General features: G+C 42.1%; 1 protein-coding gene across 1 annotated transcript in view; it reads left to right on the top strand.

The window, feature by feature from the left end:
• The window catches only part of LOC134573434 (HHIP-like protein 1), a 29,275-nt gene that overhangs the window by 5,180 nt on the left and 4,024 nt on the right, over window positions 1–20,071 (top strand). The window contains exons 2-6 of the mRNA XM_063433195.1: window positions 2,108–2,754; window positions 5,133–5,276; window positions 8,444–8,772; window positions 11,152–11,278; window positions 11,643–11,788. Coding sequence (XP_063289265.1) covers window positions 2,108–2,754; window positions 5,133–5,276; window positions 8,444–8,772; window positions 11,152–11,278; window positions 11,643–11,788 — 1,393 coding nt within the window. The remainder of the gene's footprint in view (window positions 1–2,107; window positions 2,755–5,132; window positions 5,277–8,443; window positions 8,773–11,151; window positions 11,279–11,642; window positions 11,789–20,071) is intronic.

Genomic DNA, 20,071 nt, shown 5'->3' with positions numbered 1-20,071 from the left:
TGCTCCTACATGGGACTGTCCCTTTAACCCATTAAACATGTCACTGTCATTAGGTCACTTTGCTCCTACATGGGACTGTCCCTTTAACCCATTAAACATGTCGCTGTCATTAGGATACTTTGCTCCTACATGGGACTGTCTCTTTAACCCATTAAACATGTCGCTGTCATTAGGTCACTTTGCTCCTACATGGGACTGTCCCTGTAACCCATTAAACATGTCACTGTCATTAGGTCACTTTGCTCCTACATGGGACTGTCCCTTTAACCCATTAAACATGTCACTGTCATTAGGTCACTTTGTTCCTACATGGGACTGCCCCTTTAACCCATTAAACATGTCACTGTCATTAGGTCACTTTGCTCCTACATGGGACTGTCCCTTTAACCCATTAAACATGTCACTGTCATTAGGTCACTTTGCTCCTACATGGGACTGTCCCTTTAACCCATTAAACATGTCACTGTCATTAGGTCACTTTGCTCCTACATGAGACTGTCCCTTTAACCCATTAAACATGTCACTGTCATTAGGTCACTTTGTTCCTACATGGGACTGCCCCTTTAACCCATTAAACATGTCACTGTCATTAGGTCACTTTGCTCCTACATGGGACTGTCCCTTTAACCCATTAAACATGTCACTGTCATTAGGTCACTTTGTTCCTACATGGGACTGCCCCTTTAACCCATTAAACATGTCACTGTCATTAGGTCACTTTGCTCCTACATGGGACTGTCCCTTTAACCCATTAAACATGTCACTATAATTAGGTCACTTTGCTCCTACATGGGACTGTCCCTTTAACCCATTAAACATGTCACTGTCATTAGGTCACTTTGTTCCTACATGGGACTGTCCCTTTAACCCATTAAACATGTCACTGTCATTAGGTCACTGTGCTCCTACATGGGACTGTCTCTTTAACCCATTAAACATGTCACTGTCATTAGGTCACTTTGCTCCTACATGAGACTGTCCCTTTAACCCATTAAACATGTCACTGTCATTAGGTCACACTGCTCCTACATGGGACTGTCCCTTTAACCCGTTAACCATGTCCCTGCCTGGTCTCTCTGCTCCTGTGTGTGGGTCGGAGTGCTATGTGCTGTATATGAAGTTTGCTGACAGTACAGATGTTGGATTACAATAAGCAGACTCTCTGCATATGATCCAGCTCTGCTTTCCATGTGAAGTTTCAGATCTCATTTCAGATCTCATTCAGCTGTTGCGTGACTCATTGAACTTTCTGTTCAGACCGGAATATTTTAATCAGTTACTGATGGCTTGAGGATTATCGATATTATAATAGTCATTTAAAGGTTTTATTTTACAGGGATTGGAGTCAATTATAAGTAGGGGGTATTAGCCTGTGCTACTGGATACTGTCTGGGGGATTAGTCTGATATTGGGTACAGTCTGGGGGGATTAGTCTGATATTGGGTACAGTCTGGGGGGGATTAGTCTGTGATATTGGGTACAGTCTGGGGGGATTAGTCTGCGATATTGGGTACAGTCTAGGGGAGATTAGCCTGTGATATTGGGTACAGTCTGGGGGGATTAGTATGTGATATTGGGTACTGTCTGGGGGTTTAGTCTGATATTAGGTACAGTCTGGGGGGATTAGTCTGTGATATTGGGTACAGTCTGGGGGGGATTAGTCTGTGATATTGGGTACAGTCTAGGGGGGGATAAGTCTGTGATATTGGGCACAGTCTAGGTGGGATTTGTCTGATATTAGGTACAGTGTGGGGGGGAATAGTCTGTGATGTTGGGTACAGTCTGGAGGGGAATAGTCTGTGATATCAATCCATGATAGTGTGTACGATGGGAGAGTACTGGATGAGTCAGTGTCTGTAACTGAAAGCTAATGACAAGCTAATTTAATTATTTAATATAATTACATAACATTATTGTTCTAAATATGTTTTTCATTGACCGTTTTCCCTATATCTGAGATGAATTAACAAACAGATCATGTATCGTCGTTATATACCATAACAGCTCACAGACTAACTAATTCTTACCTTAGCGTTGACCTAATTTTGTTGCTTTAAGTAATATTATATAATAAACTTTCTAAAATACAATCATGTTTCATTACCAGGAATGCTCCCCATACGCCGCCCATCTATACGACGCGGAAGATGCAAACACACCTCTCCGAGAACTCCCAGGTTTATGCGGTAACTATTGCATCGAGTTCTGGTACCGCTGTCGGTCCATGCTTGGCCTTATTCTTGAAGATAAGGATGTATCTGAGATGGAAGGTGACATCAGCAAATTCTGCCGCTTCCTGACCCTGGATGATAAAAACTACTGTTACCCCAACGTTTTAACCAACGCGGAACTCAACAACGGTCTTGGTGATATGAGGGAGGACGAGGAGGGCTGTCTCCAGCTCTGCTTACAAGAAGTGGCCAATGGGCTTCGTAATCCAGTAGCTATGGTTCATGCCAACGACGGGACCCACCGCTTCTTCATCGCTGAGCAGGTGGGCTTCATTTGGGTGTACCTTCCAAATGGGTCAAGAGTGGACAAACCTTTCTTAAATGTCTCAAAAGCAGTGCTTACTTCCCCATGGGCCGGAGATGAAAGAGGCTTCCTTGGTGTTGCCATGCACCCTGATTTTCGGAATAACGGAAAATTCTACGTTTACTACTCAATCTACGCCAAGAGGGAAGAGAAGATAAGAATTTCCGAGTTCCATTTGTCAACAGATAATGTGAACATGGCTGACCACAAATCAGAACGGTATCAATATTAAAAGTTAATTAAAATGTTATTTATTGACCCTCTCACCGGTTCACGTCCGTTATAAGCTACAAAGGTGTAACATTTCCCGTAACTCGGGGTAGGTTATTCACTAAATGCTGAGTTGTTGCGAATTAAAAACAAATTGACAAAATTTTGTCTGAAATAAGTGTTGACAAAAAATATTAAATTGGAGAATTGTTTCATGTCCGGTCAGTAATTTGGGTCTAAAATGTGCAATTCCTACGTCAGTGCTCCTGAATTCCCATTTTAGTGAATAGGTCCTCTTTGTGTTTAGCCCCGGGGTAACATTCTGCGGAATAGTTTGTGTTTCGTTTTCCAGCGAGGGCTGCATGCCCAGACGTGACCCACTCAGAGCGTGTGCCGAGTATCCCACCCTGTATTTATCTGCCCTGTTATTTAGATTTTGCAAAGCGCGGCAGGGACCGCTGAGTCTGCTTTCTTTCTACCAGTAATCTGCGTGCAGGAATGTATGCAGCACTGTTTGTATTGTATGACAGAGGATGTTCTGCAGACTGGATACAGCTGGATGTGCTCTGCAGGGCCCTGAGATTGCTGTCCTGGTTGCAAATACAGCTCTGTAAATACATACTATGATCCAGGTGCTGTATGCTCTGTACACGTAACAATGTAACATACATGTAATAATCCAAACACGCTATAAAATGCTCTGCACACATGTAATAATTCATATGATGTATACGATGCTCTGCACATTATATAGAATATTCAATTTGATGTATACGATGCTCTGCACATTATATAGAATATTCCATTTGATGTATACGATGCTCTGCACATTATATAGAATATTCCATTTGATGTATACGATGCTCCGCACATTATATAGAATATACCATTTGATGTATACGATGCTCTGCACATTATATAGAATATTCCATTTGATGTATACAAAGCTCCGCACATTACATAGAATATTCCATTTGATGTATACGACGCTCCGCACATTATATAGAATATTCTATTTGATGTATACAATGCTCTGCACATTATATAGAATATTCTATTTGATGTATACAATGCTCCGCACATTATATAGAATATACCATTTGATGTATACGATGCTCTGCACATTATATAGAATATACCATTTGATGTATACGATGCTCCGCACATTATATAGAATATTCCATTTGATGTATACGAAGCTCCGCACATTATATAGAATATTCCATTTGATGTATACGATGCTCCGCACATTATATAGAATATCCCATTTGATGTATACAATGCTCCGCACATTATATAGAATATTCCATTTGATGTATACGAAGCTCCGCACATTATATAGAATATTCCATTTGATGTATACGATGCTCCGCACATTATATAGAATATCCCATTTGATGTATACGATGCTCCGCACATTATATAGAATATTCCATTTGATGTATACAATGCTCCGCACATTATATCGACTATTCCATTTGATGTATACGACGCGCCGCACATTATATAGAATATTCTATTTGATGTATACAATGCTCCGCACATTATATAGAATATCGCATTCAATGTATACGAAGCTCCGCACATTATATAGAATATTCCATTTGATGTATACGATGCTCTGCACATTATATAGAATATCCCATTTGATGTATACGAAGCTCCGCTCATTATATAGAATATTCCATTTGATGTATACAAAGCTCCACACATTACATAGAATATTCCATTTGATGTATACAAAGCTCCACACATTATATAGAATATTCCATTTGATGTATACGACGCTCCGCACGTTATATAGAATACTCCATTTGATGTATACAATGCTCCGCACATTATATAGAATATCGCATTTGATGTATACGAAGCTCCACACATTATATAGAATATCCCATTTGATGTATACAAAGCTCCACACATTATATAGAATATTCCATTTGATGTATACGAAGCTCCACACATTATATAGAATATTCCATTTGATGTATACGAAGCTCCGCACATTATATAGAATATTCCATTTGATGTATACGAAGCTCCGCACATTATATAGAATATCCCATTTGATGTATACGAAGCTCCGCACATTATATAGAATATTCCATTTGATGTATACGAAGCTCCGCACATTATATAGAATATTCCATTTGATGTATACGAAGCTCCGCACATTATATAGAATATTCCATTTGATGTATACGAAGCTCCGCACATTATATAGAATATCCCATTTGATGTATACGAAGCTCCGCACATTATATAGAATATTCCATTTGATGTATACGAAGCTCCGCACATTATATAGAATATTCCATTTGATGTATACGAAGCTCCGCACATTATAGTGTCCACTGTCCAGCAATATCCTGTCTCTTTTCATGCAGGGTTATTATAGAAATTACGGAGCCAGCTTCCAACCACAATGGAGGACAGATACTATTTGGCACGGATGGATATCTGTATATCTTTACTGGGGACGGCGGTAGAGCCGGAGATCCATTTGGAGATTTCGGAAATGCTCAAAACAAGTAAGTCAATAACTTATATTGATCCCTGGTGGTACCGTACTAAAACCCTCCAGGACTATAACCCATCCAGGACTGAACTATAAACCCTCCAGTACTATAACCCCTCCAGGACTGAACTATAACCACTCCAGGACTACAACCCCTCCAGGACTGAACTATAACCCCTCCAGGACTATAACCCATCCAGGACTGAACTATAACCCCTCCAGTACTATAACCCCTCCAGGACTGAACTATAACCCCTCCAGGACTATAACCCATCCAGGACTGAAATATAACCCCTCCAGGACTATAACCCATCCAGGACTGAACTATAACCCCTCCAGGACTATAACCCATCCAGGACTATAACCCCTCCAGGACTATAACCCCTCCAGGACTATAACCCCTCCAGGACTGAACTATAACCCCTCCAGGACTACAACCCCTCCAGGACTGAACTATAACCCCTCCAGGACTATAACCCCTCCAGGACTGAACTATAACCCCTCCAGGACTACAACCCCTCCAGGACTGAACTATAACCCCTCCAGGACTATAACCCATCCAGGACTGAAATATAACCCCTCCAGGACTATAACCCCTCCAGGACTGAACTATAACCCCTCCAGGACTATAACCCATCCAGGACTGAACTATAACCCCTCCAGGACTATAACCCATCCAGGACTGAACTATAACCCCTCCAGGACTACAACCCATCCAGGACTGAACTATAACCCCTCCAGGACTATAACCCATCCAGGACTGAACTATAACCCCTCCAGTACTATAACCCCTCCAGGACTGAACTATAACCCCTCCAGGACTATAACCCCTCCAGGACTGAACTATAACCCCTCCAGGACTATAACCCATCCAGGACTGAACTATAACCCCTCCAGGACTATAACCCATCCAGGACTGAACTATAACCCCTCCAGGACTATAACCCATCCAGGACTGAACTATAACCCCTCCAGCTCCAGGACTATAACCCATCCAGGACTGAACTATAACCACTCCAGGACTACAACCCCTCCAGTACTATAACCCCTCCAGGACTATAACCACTTCAGGACTGAACTATAACCCCTCCAGGACTTTAACCCCACCAGTATTAAACTATAACCCCTCCAGGACTATAACCCCTCCAGGACTATAACCCATCCAGGACTGAACTATAACCCCTCCAGGACTACAACCCATCCAGGACTGAACTACAACCCCTCCAGGACTATAACCACTCCAGGACTGAACTATAACCCCTCCAGGACTTTAACCCCACCAGTATTAAACTATAACCCCTCCAGGACTATAACCCCTCCAGGACTATAACCCATCCAGGACTATAACCCCTCCAGGACTGCAACCCCTCCAGGACTATAACCCCTCCAGGACTATAACCCATCCAGGACTATAACCCCTCCAGTACTTTAACCCCTCCAGGACTGAACTATAACCCCTCCAGGACTTTAACCCCACCAGTATTAAACTATAACCCCTCCAGGACTATAACCCATCCAGGACTATAACCCCTCCAGGACTATAACCCCTCCAGGACTATAACCCATCCAGGACTATAACCCCTCCAGGACTATAACCCATCCAGGACTATAACCCCTCCAGGACTATAACCACTCCAGGACTATAACCCCTCCAGGACTACAACCCCTCCAGGACTATAACCCCTCCAGGACTGTAACCCCTCCAGGGCTGAAGGGGTGAATTTACAATACTCTTCTCACGCTAAAACAATTTAATGAGAGTGCAGAGAGTAAAAATTGATCTAGCAGAATTGCTGATCAATATGTATATTAAGAGTTAAATTATTATCATTCACTAGACATAAAGTATTTCCCGAACTGGTAACGTATATCTTTGAAAGCATTAAATTGTTTAGTGCGTAGAGTTTATTATGATAAATATTAATTGATATAAAAGGTACGGGGTAAAGATCTCATCGGAATCTCTGACCACGTTCTAAAACCATTTATTATTCAATGCCTTGTCATTGCATTTGGGGGGTGTCCACTACGGCGGTGCTGCGGGCATTGACAAAAGGAAATGCTAATTTTACAAAAAAAAACAAAAAACAAATATTAAACATTCTCCAACTGGAATGTGTTAAAACATTAACATGGATGGGCTATGATTGACAGTGACACTACGATAACAGCTTAGTGCGCTCATCATTCAACACAGAATATTCACGGCAATGGGGTGGATTCACTATGTACTGAATTGTAGGGAATTGAAAACTGCTAAAATTTTGCAACTATTTTTGCCCAAATTTTGACATTTTCTTTTTTAATTCACTACAGTTCAGCATTCACTATGCTGAAGGCCAGAGGAAGGCAACCACCGGAAGTCCAGGACTACATCTCCTCTGATGCTTTGCCAGCATTATGGCCAGAGGCGTAACCCTGCCCTTCCATGTCTCATTCTTCTCCAGTACCTCCACGTGTCTCAGTCTACCCCCAGCCCCTCCATGTGTTGCATTATCCTTCAAACCATCCATGTGTCTCATTTTCCTCCAGACCCTCCATGTGTCTCATTTTTCCCCAACCCCTCCGTTTGTCTCAGCCTCCCCTAACCCCTCCATATTTCTCATTCTCCTCCAGCCCCTCCATGTGTCTCAATCCCCCCAGCCCATTTATGTGCCTCATTCTCCTCCAGCCCCTCCATTTGTCTCATTCTCCCCTAGCCCCTCCATTTGTCTCATTCTCTTCCAGCCCCTCCATTTGTCTCATTCTCCCCCAGCCCCTCTATGTGTCTCATTCTCCCCCAGCCTCTCCATGTGTCTCAATCCCTACTCCAGCCGTTCATGTTCCTCATGGAGGACGGCTGGGCCCCCTGGAGGATGGCTGGGCCCCCTGGTGTGATGGGCTCAGTTGCAGCTGCGACCCCAGAGAACGTCACTGATTATGGCTCTAAGAGCATTATTAGAGATCTGGTGTGCTGAACTTGTCCTATTCCTGGTCTAGACCTGTTGATTGTTGTCTAGGAGGTGGAGCACCTATTTTATAGATCTGACACTTTCTTTACACAGTCTCTGTAATTTATATATAGGACCATGTGAATTAATACAGACATTCTGATGCCTCATATAAAGGAAGAAGGCAGGTTTAATTATTTAACCGAGTGTCTCCAGTCATAAAAAGGGTTTCTGTCTCTATTTTCCACAGATCTTCTCTCCTGGGTAAAATTTTACGGATCAATGTGACTGGAAATGAGCAGGGACCCCCATACCGCATTCCGCCTGACAATCCCTTCCTTCGAGAGCGCGGAGCGCGGCCAGAGGTGTACGCCTATGGAGCGAGGAACATGTGGAGGTGCTCCGTGGACAGAGGAGATGCTGTAACGGGGAAGGGAAGAGGCCGAGTCTTCTGCGGGGACGTGGGACAGAATAAATTTGAGGAAGTTGATCTCATCCACAAGGGAGGAAACTATGGTTGGAGGGCGAAGGAAGGGTTCTCCTGTTATGACAAGAAACTGTGTAACAACGCCACGCTCGGTAAGTTCTATTCCGCAACGCCACCTTAACACCAAAGGGACTTCACTAAACCGGGTGATGTGATGTATAAACAGGGAAGTACAAACGTTTTACTTTAAATACTTTGACATGAGATTATTCTGTTTATATTTTATTACTGCTGTTAAGACGCCATCTTTCTTTATAATGCTGACTGTAATACAGAGAAGGTACAATCTTCCCCCAATAATATTCCCTAAAATTGCATCAAGGACCCGCAGTGCGAGGACGTGAGGATTTGGGCGCGGTTTGAGTAGTTTAAAGTGTTAAACGAAAGCAGGGAACCACACGTTCGGACTGTTACTTTAAACCTGGACATTCTTTCACCATGCCGGCGATCAGTGCCACTTTGGTGGATGGCGGTACACACCGTTTCAGGTGGAATGTTCATTTTTTCATTAGAGCCGCATCCTATTATCAATGCTTCGATTCTGGTCATTCAAGAGAGAGAAACTAGATTTCAGTTCTTTCTCATCGTTAGTTTTTAGCATTTGTTTAATTTTGTATTATTTTTATTATTATTAATCCTATCTTTGCTTTACTCACAATTCATTACTGATCCATGACTGCTGACCCAAATACCAAGCCCGGTACCCCCCAATAACGACATGACACCTGATTGTTGGGTAAGGGCAACGGCCACAGCTTTATTAAACTTTAACACAGCCAGCATTTCCACCTGTCAGCTGTTGGGGTGACTACCCAACAGACAGATACTCCAAGTCTTTATCCAGAGTTCGTACAGCCTGCCTTCAGCCATCAGCCCTAGCAGGCTGCGACTCCCCAAATCCTTTCCGTGCATTACGTGCGCTGGCCAGGAACTCCGCCATAGCTGTGACAAAACAAGAACAGAAACAAACAGTACCACAAGCCAGAAACCATCACATAGCATAGGAAAAAGGGGAGAGCGGGCGGGCGGGAAACTGTTCCAGACTGCTCCTTCTGCACTGGTGAGTCCACCATCTGCTCTCTTTCTTATATCCCACCATATAGGCAACAATGTATCCCTCATACTCCCCCCTTACTGCAGGGCAGCAGCCATGCCTCCCCTTCCTTGCAGTCCAGGGGATATCTTTCATTGAGTTTCTAGCCAATGAGATACTGAGTTATTTACTAAACTGAAAATTATTGGGAATTTTACATTTTAGACCAAAAACTGGAAGCGTGCTGACTTAGAGAATGTTTCCAATAGGTATTTTTGCTTTAAATTTGAAATTCACTCTGAATTCATGACGATTCCCACTTTAGTGAATAACTTACTCCTAGTTCTCCAAATCAACGTCAAAGGTCAAAGTAACCAAATATAAAAAACTCTGCCAGTTTAGCTTCAGTTTTGCTATTTGGTTTTCATCTTGAAATGAACAAACTATGGTTTATTTGGTTCTTGAAATGCAATAAGTCACATGTGAGCTATTTCACAGCCGTGTGTGACGCCCAGCATTCTAAGAACGTAGTGAATTCCCAGCATTGAGCAGGATGGAGTCTGGGCAGGATGGGGCGTGGGGCATAGTGCCAGGGACAGACTGTGCATCTCTCGTCTTGTGGGTAACGAAAGGGGAGAGCTCAGGAATAGGGCCAGGGAAGCACTCCCCCATTGCCACTTCTGGCCTGCAGCATACATCCCAAGTGTCCCTATTTAGGAGGGACAATCCCTATTATGCATTCAAATCCCTCTGTCCCTTTTTGTTTTGCCCTATATATCAGTATTTTATCTTTGGGAGAATCCCAGATGGACTCATAGAAGATTATTCATTAAACTGAGAAATGTCAAGGAATTGACCCAAAAATTTGAAATTTGAGACCACAATTTCTGAATTATAAAATTTGCCATTTACTTTGAAATTACTTTTTAAAATGTATTTCATTACGCTGACCTTTAATTTTATTAAAAAGGCACAATAAGTACCATAAACACTACAGTGTACTTTAATGGCTATGTACCAGGTGTCCCTCAGTCCTCTTTCACAGTAAGGAGAGTATCCATTTCTGAATAGTTTGACACTTGTTCCTCGGAGACTTACCTGGTCCCTAGATTGTTCCATTATTCTATGGTATTTCTAAACTACAAGTTCTCATCCAAATTTAGCAATATCGATTGTTTCCATATTTTATGGAATTGATTGGTGGAGAGCATCAAAAGAGTTCGACAAAGTTGAACAAAACAGATGTTACTAAAACGGAGTGGGATTTACCACATTAGTGATGTCATAGAAGTGCCCTAGGAATCCAGACAAGTGTCAAATTGTTTAGAAATTGCTTGACTCCTTATCAAGGGATGGCGCCAGGTACCATATTCACTACAACGTTCTCACTGTCAGGTTGAAGCTTTGCACTAGACTCCATTAATATGTCTTCTTCCAGATGACATCCTGCCCATATTTGCGTATCCCCACACGGTTGGAAGGTCCGTCACCGGAGGATATATCTATCGAGGCTGTCAGATGCCCAATCTGAATGGGAGATATATCTTTGGAGACTTCATGAGTGGGTGAGATTGTTTTATTCATACTTACAAGTAATACGGCAGCAAGGAGGCACCCATTCGCCCTAATGCGTGATGGTGACTAGGGCGCAGACAATTTTTCAAAAGGGTGACATAGTTAGGAGATTACAGGTTCTTCCCATGATGTCATGGACATTATTTGCAGCTACTCCTCGCAAATTGACATGGACAGCTGACGGTGTCTTAGAACTTCTCATGACAGCTTGACCTTGACAGGATGTCCAGGGTATCTCAATGTCTTCAAAGGAGATGACATCAGAACGCAGCTACAGTTAAGGGTGACGTGAACTCGAGTGAAACTTATTATCTTTCCTTTCACATACTCTGCTTTTGTCACCATGTTCTGCAGGCGTCTGATGTCCCTAAAGGAAGACAAGGAAGGGAAGCAATGGACGTACACGGAGATCTGCATGGGACAAGCCAAAACATGCAACTTCCCAAAACTTATCAACAGCTACTTCCCCTACATCATATCCTTTGGGGAGGATGAGGCAGGTAATGTTCCTCTCTCTACAATGAGTTTCCTCACAAATTCATTGCATGACGTTCGTGGCAAGCTTTCTGGGTGTACACTGTGAAACGCGCAAATTACTGATAGTTTCACAATTATCGCCTTACAAATCAGTATTTGTAACGGATCACCTGGCACCCCAACTGGGTACCTCCGTTGAAGGATGCTCCTAGCGCTTACAGAGGGCTCCAAGCGCTCCGCAGACACCACAACCACTGCAGACCCCACGAACCACCGCAGCTTGGTTGGGGTCTCGCCGTCTCCTACCCACCCTGGACCTACGACAAGGCTCCAGGTTCCAGTGGGTGAACCTCTCCTCCAAGAGAGTGAAGCAAGAACAAGCTCTTAAAAGAGCTTAGAAGTGATTATCCAAGGGAGCATGCAGAGCATAGCTATCCCTTGTAGTGATATAGCAATTCCCCCAATAAGAGACAGGACTCTAGATTGAGGGTGAAGAAGAACTCTCCTGTTTAATGGCAGGTACTCTGCTTTTATGCAGTGCTCCCCTGCAAGGGAGACGCCCACAGGCAATTAGGCATTAACCAATCACATATCGGTTACATCCCACAGATTCCATTCCCTCTGCTTGGGAGATAATTGAGTTTCTTACTGTATCTACTCCATTATCTCCAAGCTAAAACTTGTACTTTTTTATGCATTTTTATAACTTTATGATTTTTTTATCACACAACTTGGGGACAAACATATAAAAAATTCGTACATTTGATTGTCTAATGGCGGCCACTTTGACTACTTCGGCGCTTCGGCTGTATCCGAAGTGCCATATCAAAGGTACCCATTCTTTGTACAACACAGTTAAAGGGCCAGAAACAGCATAATATAAGTCCATAAGCCCCAACTCAGTTCCTTAAAGGGCAATACATCCCAGGGCCATAGTCGCAGGGCAGGAGGCTGGCAAACAGGCCCTTCCAAAAACCAGTGGCGAGGTTACTTTCGCCACAGTATTAAATAAAGGTTAAATAAAGTAATAGGAGGAGTTATATGGAGTAATAGGAGTTATAGGGAGGGTTATATGGAGTAATAGGAGGGGTTAAAGGGAGAGTTATATGGAGTAATAGGAGGGGTTATAGAGAGGGTTATATGGAGTAATAGGAGGAGTTATAGGGAGGGTTATATGGAGTAATAGGAGGGGTTATAGGGAGGGGTTATAGGGAGTAATAGGAGGAGTTATAGGGAGGGTTATATGGAGTAATAAGAGGGGTTATAGGGAGGGGTTATAGGGAGTAATAGGAGGAGTTATAGGGAGGGTTATATGGAGTAATAAGAGGGGTTATAGGGAGGGGTTATAGGGAGTAATAGGAGGAGTTATAGGGAGGGTTATATGGAGTAATAGGAGGAGTTATAGGGAAGGTTATATGGAGTAATAAGAGGGGTTATAGGGAGGGTTATAGGGAGTAATAGGAGGAGTTATAGGGAGGGTTATAGGGAGTAATAGGAGGAGTTATAGGGAGGGTTATATGGAGTAATAGGAGGAGTTATAGAGAGGTTATATGGAGTAATTGGAGGGGTAATAGGGAGTAATAGGAGGAGTTATAGGGAGGGTTATATGGAGTAATAGGAGGAGTTATAGGGAGGGTTATATGGAGTAATAGGAGGGGTTATAGGGAGGGTTATATGGAGTAATAGGAGGAGTTATAGGGAGGGTTATATGGAGTAATAGGAGGGGTTATAGGGAGGGGTTATAGGGAGTAATAGGAGGAGTTATAGGGAGGGTTATATGGAGTAATAAGAGGGGTTATAGGGAGGGGTTATAGGGAGTAATAGGAGGAGTTATAGGGAGGGTTATATGGAGTAATAAGAGGGGTTATAGGGAGTAATAGGAGGAGTTATAGGGAGGGTTATATGGAGTAATAGGAGGAGTTATAGGGAAGGTTATATGGAGTAATAAGAGGGGTTATAGGGAGGGTTATAGGGAGTAATAGGAGGAGTTATAGGGAGGGTTATAGGGAGTAATAGGAGGAGTTATAGGGAGGGTTATATGGAGTAATAGGAGGAGTTATAGAGAGGTTATATGGAGTAATTGGAGGGGTAATAGGGAGTAATAGGAGGAGTTATAGGGAGTAATAGGAGGAGTTATAGGGAGGGTTATATGGAGTAATAGGAGGGGTTATAGGGAGGGTTATATGGAGTAATAAGAGGGGTTATAGGGAGGGGTTATATGGAGTAATAGGAGGAGTTATAGGGAGGGGTTATAGGGAGTAATAGGAGGAGTTATAGGGAGGGTTATATGGAGTAATAGGAGGAGTTATAGAGAGGTTATATGGAGTAATTGGAGGGGTTATATGGAGTAATAGGAGGGGTTATAGGGAGGTTATATGGAGTAATAGGAGGGGTTATAGGGAGGGGTTATAGGGAGTAATAGGAGGAGTTATAGGGAGGTTATATGGAGCAATAGGGAGTGCAGTGTTAGCTGGATAGTGACTATAGCCTTTATTTTTCACTCTGCAGGCAGCTGGTCAGTCTACTTACTATATGGGGGCTGAGAGCTTGGTATCACCTTGCACAAGTTAGAAACTGTTTAAACACTGCCATATTGTTTGGCCCTTTATACAAGTTAACTCTATCTTTGGTGTCTAAGTTTCTCTTACACTCGTTACAATGTATCCTCTAAGACATCGCTACTATCCTTACCACTAGCACTGTTCAAACCAGCTACCCTTCTCTGCTAACAAGGTCTTTTTAGACCACGTTACTGCATGCAGCGGGAATTAGTCATTTTTATAGACCACAGGTTTGTCACTTGGACACAGCATGTCCAGCGTCTAATTATTATAAGGAACTTTGACACCTATACCTGAGACAGAGCATGGGATGAACTCTCTTACTATACTTTGAGCCTGACCTAAAATACATATATGAGAGATCTGTCTACATATTCTGGTTTAATCCAATAGTATATACTACAGCTACTGATCTCTATATATACACATTTATTTACCCCCGGTTTTTAATGGTGTATTGTTGTATTTTTGTCTTACACACGGTGGGTTTTTTACGTGGATTTGTTTATGTTATGTGTATTTGGTTTTCAATAAAGTCTATTACCATTTATGATATTTTTATAATAGAGGTAATTCTGAGGTGGGTCCCATCTAATTTTTATTTGGAGAACTAACCTCATTTTTTCTATTTTTTTAAGTGTTGATGTTAATTGAGTTCATGCCCCCTATTACCTCGGAAACCTTCTCTATGGCAACAGTGTAGGTTTTTCCTAAATCTGTGGCCGTATCTTCTAGTTACGTTTTCTGTTATGAGGTCCGTCCGTTTCTGGTTGGAGAACGAATCCTGATTTTTAAATGCTGAATGTCCGTTTTCCGATCTAAACGAAGCGTTTCCTTAACCTGTAAGGCCCCTTGAGGGATTGTTTAGATTCCCAGACCTCCAAAATCACGATGGTTCTTCTCAAACTGACCGCTGTTTACTTATCTGGACATTCAGCTAATTCCCAAACACATCCAGATTTCCTCTTCAATTTTTAGTAAAACCACGTGTGGACTTTGGCCCAGCATGGCGGGGAATTCTGCAGATTCTTGGCCGCAATTAACCCTCGTAGAGCCGCAGGAGGTACAGGTTCTACAGTTGGGAATTATAATGTACGATATTGAGGTTTTGGGAATCCTCCTAAACTACAAAGAAGAAATGATCTTGCAATTCTTGGCAGCAAAATTTTAAAGATAAAGGAAAAAAATATTATAAAATATTTCTCTCGATTTTTGCTATTATTTGTGATCCTCTATTATTTCCATGCAATCCTCTGTATGTCATTTCGGGGCTTGTTGGGGCTTTTTGTAGATGTTCAGGCTCAAAAAACCCCACAAGGGTTTATTCAATAAACAGTCATTTGAAAACGTAGTAGCAACATTTAGGCGACAAAATGAAATGTAGTTTGATTTTCAGATCATAATATTGGTGTTTACTGGACAACATGAAAGGCAAACACAAATTATAGGCGATTGTCTTTATTTTAAGGCAGACAATTCAAATAGCGACAATCACAAACAATGTGTTAATCATGAGTCAAACGTTATCAGAGGTCGATTCACAGATATGTTTGCTGAGAAATGAACAGGTCTATCACGTTTTGGTGTTCAGTAAAGAGGCTTTATCATCATTAATATTAAACAAGGCAATAAAAAGACAAATAAATAAAAAGACAGAAATGGAAGGGGATGGAAGGGGATGGGAGAGGATGGGGGAATATCACCGGGGCTTCACCAAACCAAGACACAGAGAATGTATGGTTTGCTGTGTCTTATCTGTCTCTCCAGAAAATGTTCCAGAAATAGAAAATCAATAAAAACCTCTCATTAAACTAGTTTTTAGTTAAAATAGTAATAGTTACAATTCATTATTTTGGGTGTTGTAAACCACATATCAATATCAATATAAATCATTATTTGTTTTATCCACGTGGGAAAGTTTTGATGGATTTTCTTACCGGCAAAGCGTTGTTTTGTGTTTTTGTTCTTGCAGTGTAACACATAACGATGCCTTAAGAGGGCTCCCTCGAATACTGGGATTTCTGACTATTCTTCTACTTAATAACCTATTGCTAACTCCAGTGACTTCAAATATATTTATTTAACAACAGACTGGATGTACGTGAGTGGTAAGAGACTCTGACAGGCTATTTAGCTGTATGCACGCAAAGCAAGGATAGTGACGTCCCTGTCATCGTGATGTTGTCCAATCTTCCTATACAACATATATATAGCCACACAGCCACACAGCCACACAATGAAGTCCCAGCCAATCCAATTCTGACTTTGTGTCCAGTCACCCTGCTTGGGTAGACAATATCCAGGATCTCCGCCAGTTACCCGTTGGTGTCAATAATGTCCCATGACATGTCCCAACTTTATATGACGTTAACGGACCCTTCAGAGCAGTAAATGGCCTACTTACCTTGAGATATCTCCAGCCTACCTACCTTGAGATATCTCAGGCCTCCTTACCTTGAGATATCTCCGGTCTACATACCTTGACATATCTCCAGCCTATCTACCTTGAGATATCTCCAGCCTACTTACCTTGAGATATCTCCCGCCTACCTACCTTGCAATATCTCCAGCCTACCTACCTTGAGATATCTCCAGCCTACTTACGTTGAGTTATCTCCGGCCTGCTTATCTTAGTTATTTCAGGAGTAAATCCTTTTACCAGTCTTTGGTTAACAGTTAATTGTTGACATTTAGGAAAGATAACTTCTCAGGCCTCACGTGCTGTTGTCCAGATGGGACTTTGAATAAAGGTGCCGAGGGCTGTCCTTCTAATGTTGGGTTGGGCTGTATAATCAATGAGGACTGGTTTAGTCAGGAGAAGTCCAGGAGCAAAATACTAATTGTTTTGCATTGTAACCCCTTCTTTGCCATCGGCCAGACCTGGGAATTTAACTGAAGAGTTGGACTTTTATAACAGATGCCTTTGATGCAGCCTCCCAGATATCACCCTGTCACCCTCTTACACTTGCCATAGGTCTGTGTCCCATTGATCAGAGTGTTTCAAAGTGTACCCCTCTTATTGGAAACAGCCCTAAGACCACTGTCTAATTAGCTCCTATGTTTCCTCCAAGCCTATGATCTCAGGTTTATAGCTCTATCCGGGACACAGGCAGAGAATTCCACCTGAAAGTATTGAAATCACTAGGACTCAGATGAATGACCCGTCGCAGTTCCAGGAAGGGTACGATGATGCCACCTATATAGATCTTGGTATTGTATCTCAGTAAACACTCGTCGTTGGAAGTCCCTGGCTGTCATACCAGGGAGGAAGCATCGGTTAAATAGGGTTGACGAGTATAGGTGATTTCCAATGTTTTATTCTGTGGTGTTATTTCCAGAGAACAGAGAAGTTTCCATTTAATTATTTAATCAATGTTGTGATTCCTGGATCCCCATTAACCCTTTGCATACATTGTTCTGAAACTTGCTATTTGGAACCAGAAGTCTCCAGGGCACTGCAGTCTGGTCCTGTGTCATTAATGTGGGTCAATGGTGCTATGATACTTTAAGGGTTTATGATTAACCCTTTATAAAATATATCAGTTCATCCTATCCGTGGGCTCTGATTGGCAAAATCAGTCCTCGTTCCAGACATTCATCGTATCCGTGGGCTCTGATTGGCAAAATCAGTCCTCGTTCCAGCCATTCATCGTATCCGTGAGCTCTGAGTGGCCAAAGCGGACCTTGTTAAGACATTCATCGTATCCGTGAGCTCTGAGTGGCCAAAGCGGTCCTTGTTAAGACATTCATCGTATCCGTGGGCTCTGAGTGGCCAAAGCGGTCCTCGTTAAGACATTCATCGTATCCGTGAGCTCTGAGTGGCCAAAGCGGTCCTTGTTAAGACATTCATCGTATCCGTGGGCTCTGATTGGCAAAATCAGTCCTCGTTCCAGACATTCATCGTATCCGTGGGCTCTGAGTGGCCAAAGCAGTCCTACTGTGTTAAGCAGTTGTTCAGTAATAATAGCTTTATAGGCCAAGACCTCTGATCTAAAAATATTAACATGTGTATTTAATAATTCACAGGCTGTGAACATCCCTTGCAGAGAAACCCTATTTTTATCCTATTGGGTTATAGATGGATTTTAGGTTATTTGAAAGTTAAATGGAAATTTCCTACTGGTTCTAGTGGTTTTCATAGTAACTGCTCCACTTTTAGCACTTTATACGAAATGTACAATTTTCTAGCTTTGATCAGCTTAACCAGCAAAGTTGAGGGTTAATGCTTTAATGCATTAATTCTAAGTATTCTGTGAGTGCAGAGATTAGAACAGTGTTAATGCTCAGTATTCTGTGAGTGCAGAGATTAGAGCAGTGTTAATGCTCAGTATTCCGTGAGTGCAGAGATTAGAGCAGTGTTAATGCTCAGTATTCTGTGAGTGCAGAGTTTGGAGCAGTGTTAATGCTCAGTATTCTGTGAGTGCATAGTTTGGAGCATGTTAATTCTCAGTTTTCTGTGAGTGCCTAGTTTGGAGCAGTGTTAATACTCCGTATTCTGTGAGTGCCTAGTTTGGAGCATGTTAATTCTCAGTATTCTGTGAGTGCCTAGTTTGGAGCAGTGTTAATACTCAGTATTCCGTGAGTGCAGAGATTAGAGCAGTGTTAATGTTCAGTATTCTGTGAGTGCCTAGTTTGGAGCAGTGTTAATGCTCAGTATTCCGTGAGTGCAGAAATTAGAGCAGTGTCAATACTCGGTATTCTGTGAGTGCCTAGTTTGGAGCAGTGTTAATACTCAGTATTCCATGAGTGCAGAAATTAGAGCAGTGTTAATGCTCAGTATTCTGTGAGTGCCTAGCTTGGAGCATGTTAATTCTCAGTATTCTGTGAGTGCATAGTTTGGAGCAGTGTTAATACTCCGTATTCTGTGAGTGCCTAGTTTGGAGCATGTTAATTCTCAGTATTCTGTGAGTGCCTAGTTTGGAGCATGTTAATTCTCAGTATTCTGTGAGTGCCTAGTTTGGAGCATGTTAATTCTCAGTATTCTGTGAGTGCATAGTTTGGAGCGTGTTAATTCTCAGTATTCTGTGAGTGCCTAGTTTGGAGCATGTTAATACTCCGTATTCTGTGAGTGCCTCATTTGGAGCATGTTAATACTCAGTATTCTGTGAGTGCATAGTTTGGAGCAGTGTTAATACTCCGTATTCTGTGAGTGCCTAGTTTGGAGCATGTTAATTCTCAGTATTCTGTGAGTGCCTAGTTTGGAGCATGTTAATTCTCAGTATTCTGTGAGTGCATAGTTTGGAGCATGTTAATTCTCAGTATTCTGTGAGTGCATAGTTTGGAGCAATGTTAATTCTCAGTATTCTGTGAGTGCCTAGCTTGGAGCATGTTAATTCTCAGTATTCTGTGAGTGCATAGTTTGGAGCAATGTTAATTCTCAGTATTCTGTGAGTGCCTAGTTTGGAGCATGTTAATTCTCAGTATTCTGTGAGTGCCTAGTTTGGAGCAATGTTAATTCTCAGTATTCTGTGAGTGCATAGCTTGGAGCAATGTTAATTCTCAGTATAATGTGAGTGTGTGTGGAGCAGTGTTAATGCTCAGTATACTGTGAGTGCATAGTTTGAATATATAAACATATCCAATTTACCTTCCCAACATACTATCAAGGCTATTCAAAAAAATGATAATTCAAAGTGGATTTCAAATTTAAAGCCAAAGTGGCATAATTTGATAAATTCTCGAATTCAGCTATGCTTCCAGATCAGCCACTTAATTAGGAACAATATTAGCATAGCCTTCCTGCTC

The sequence above is a fragment of the Pelobates fuscus genome, chromosome 9 (assembly GCF_036172605.1).
Source record: "Pelobates fuscus isolate aPelFus1 chromosome 9, aPelFus1.pri, whole genome shotgun sequence".
Taxonomy (NCBI): domain Eukaryota; kingdom Metazoa; phylum Chordata; class Amphibia; order Anura; family Pelobatidae; genus Pelobates; species Pelobates fuscus.
Note: the sequence above shows the minus strand (reverse complement) of the source record. Positions and strands in the feature narration are given on the sequence as shown.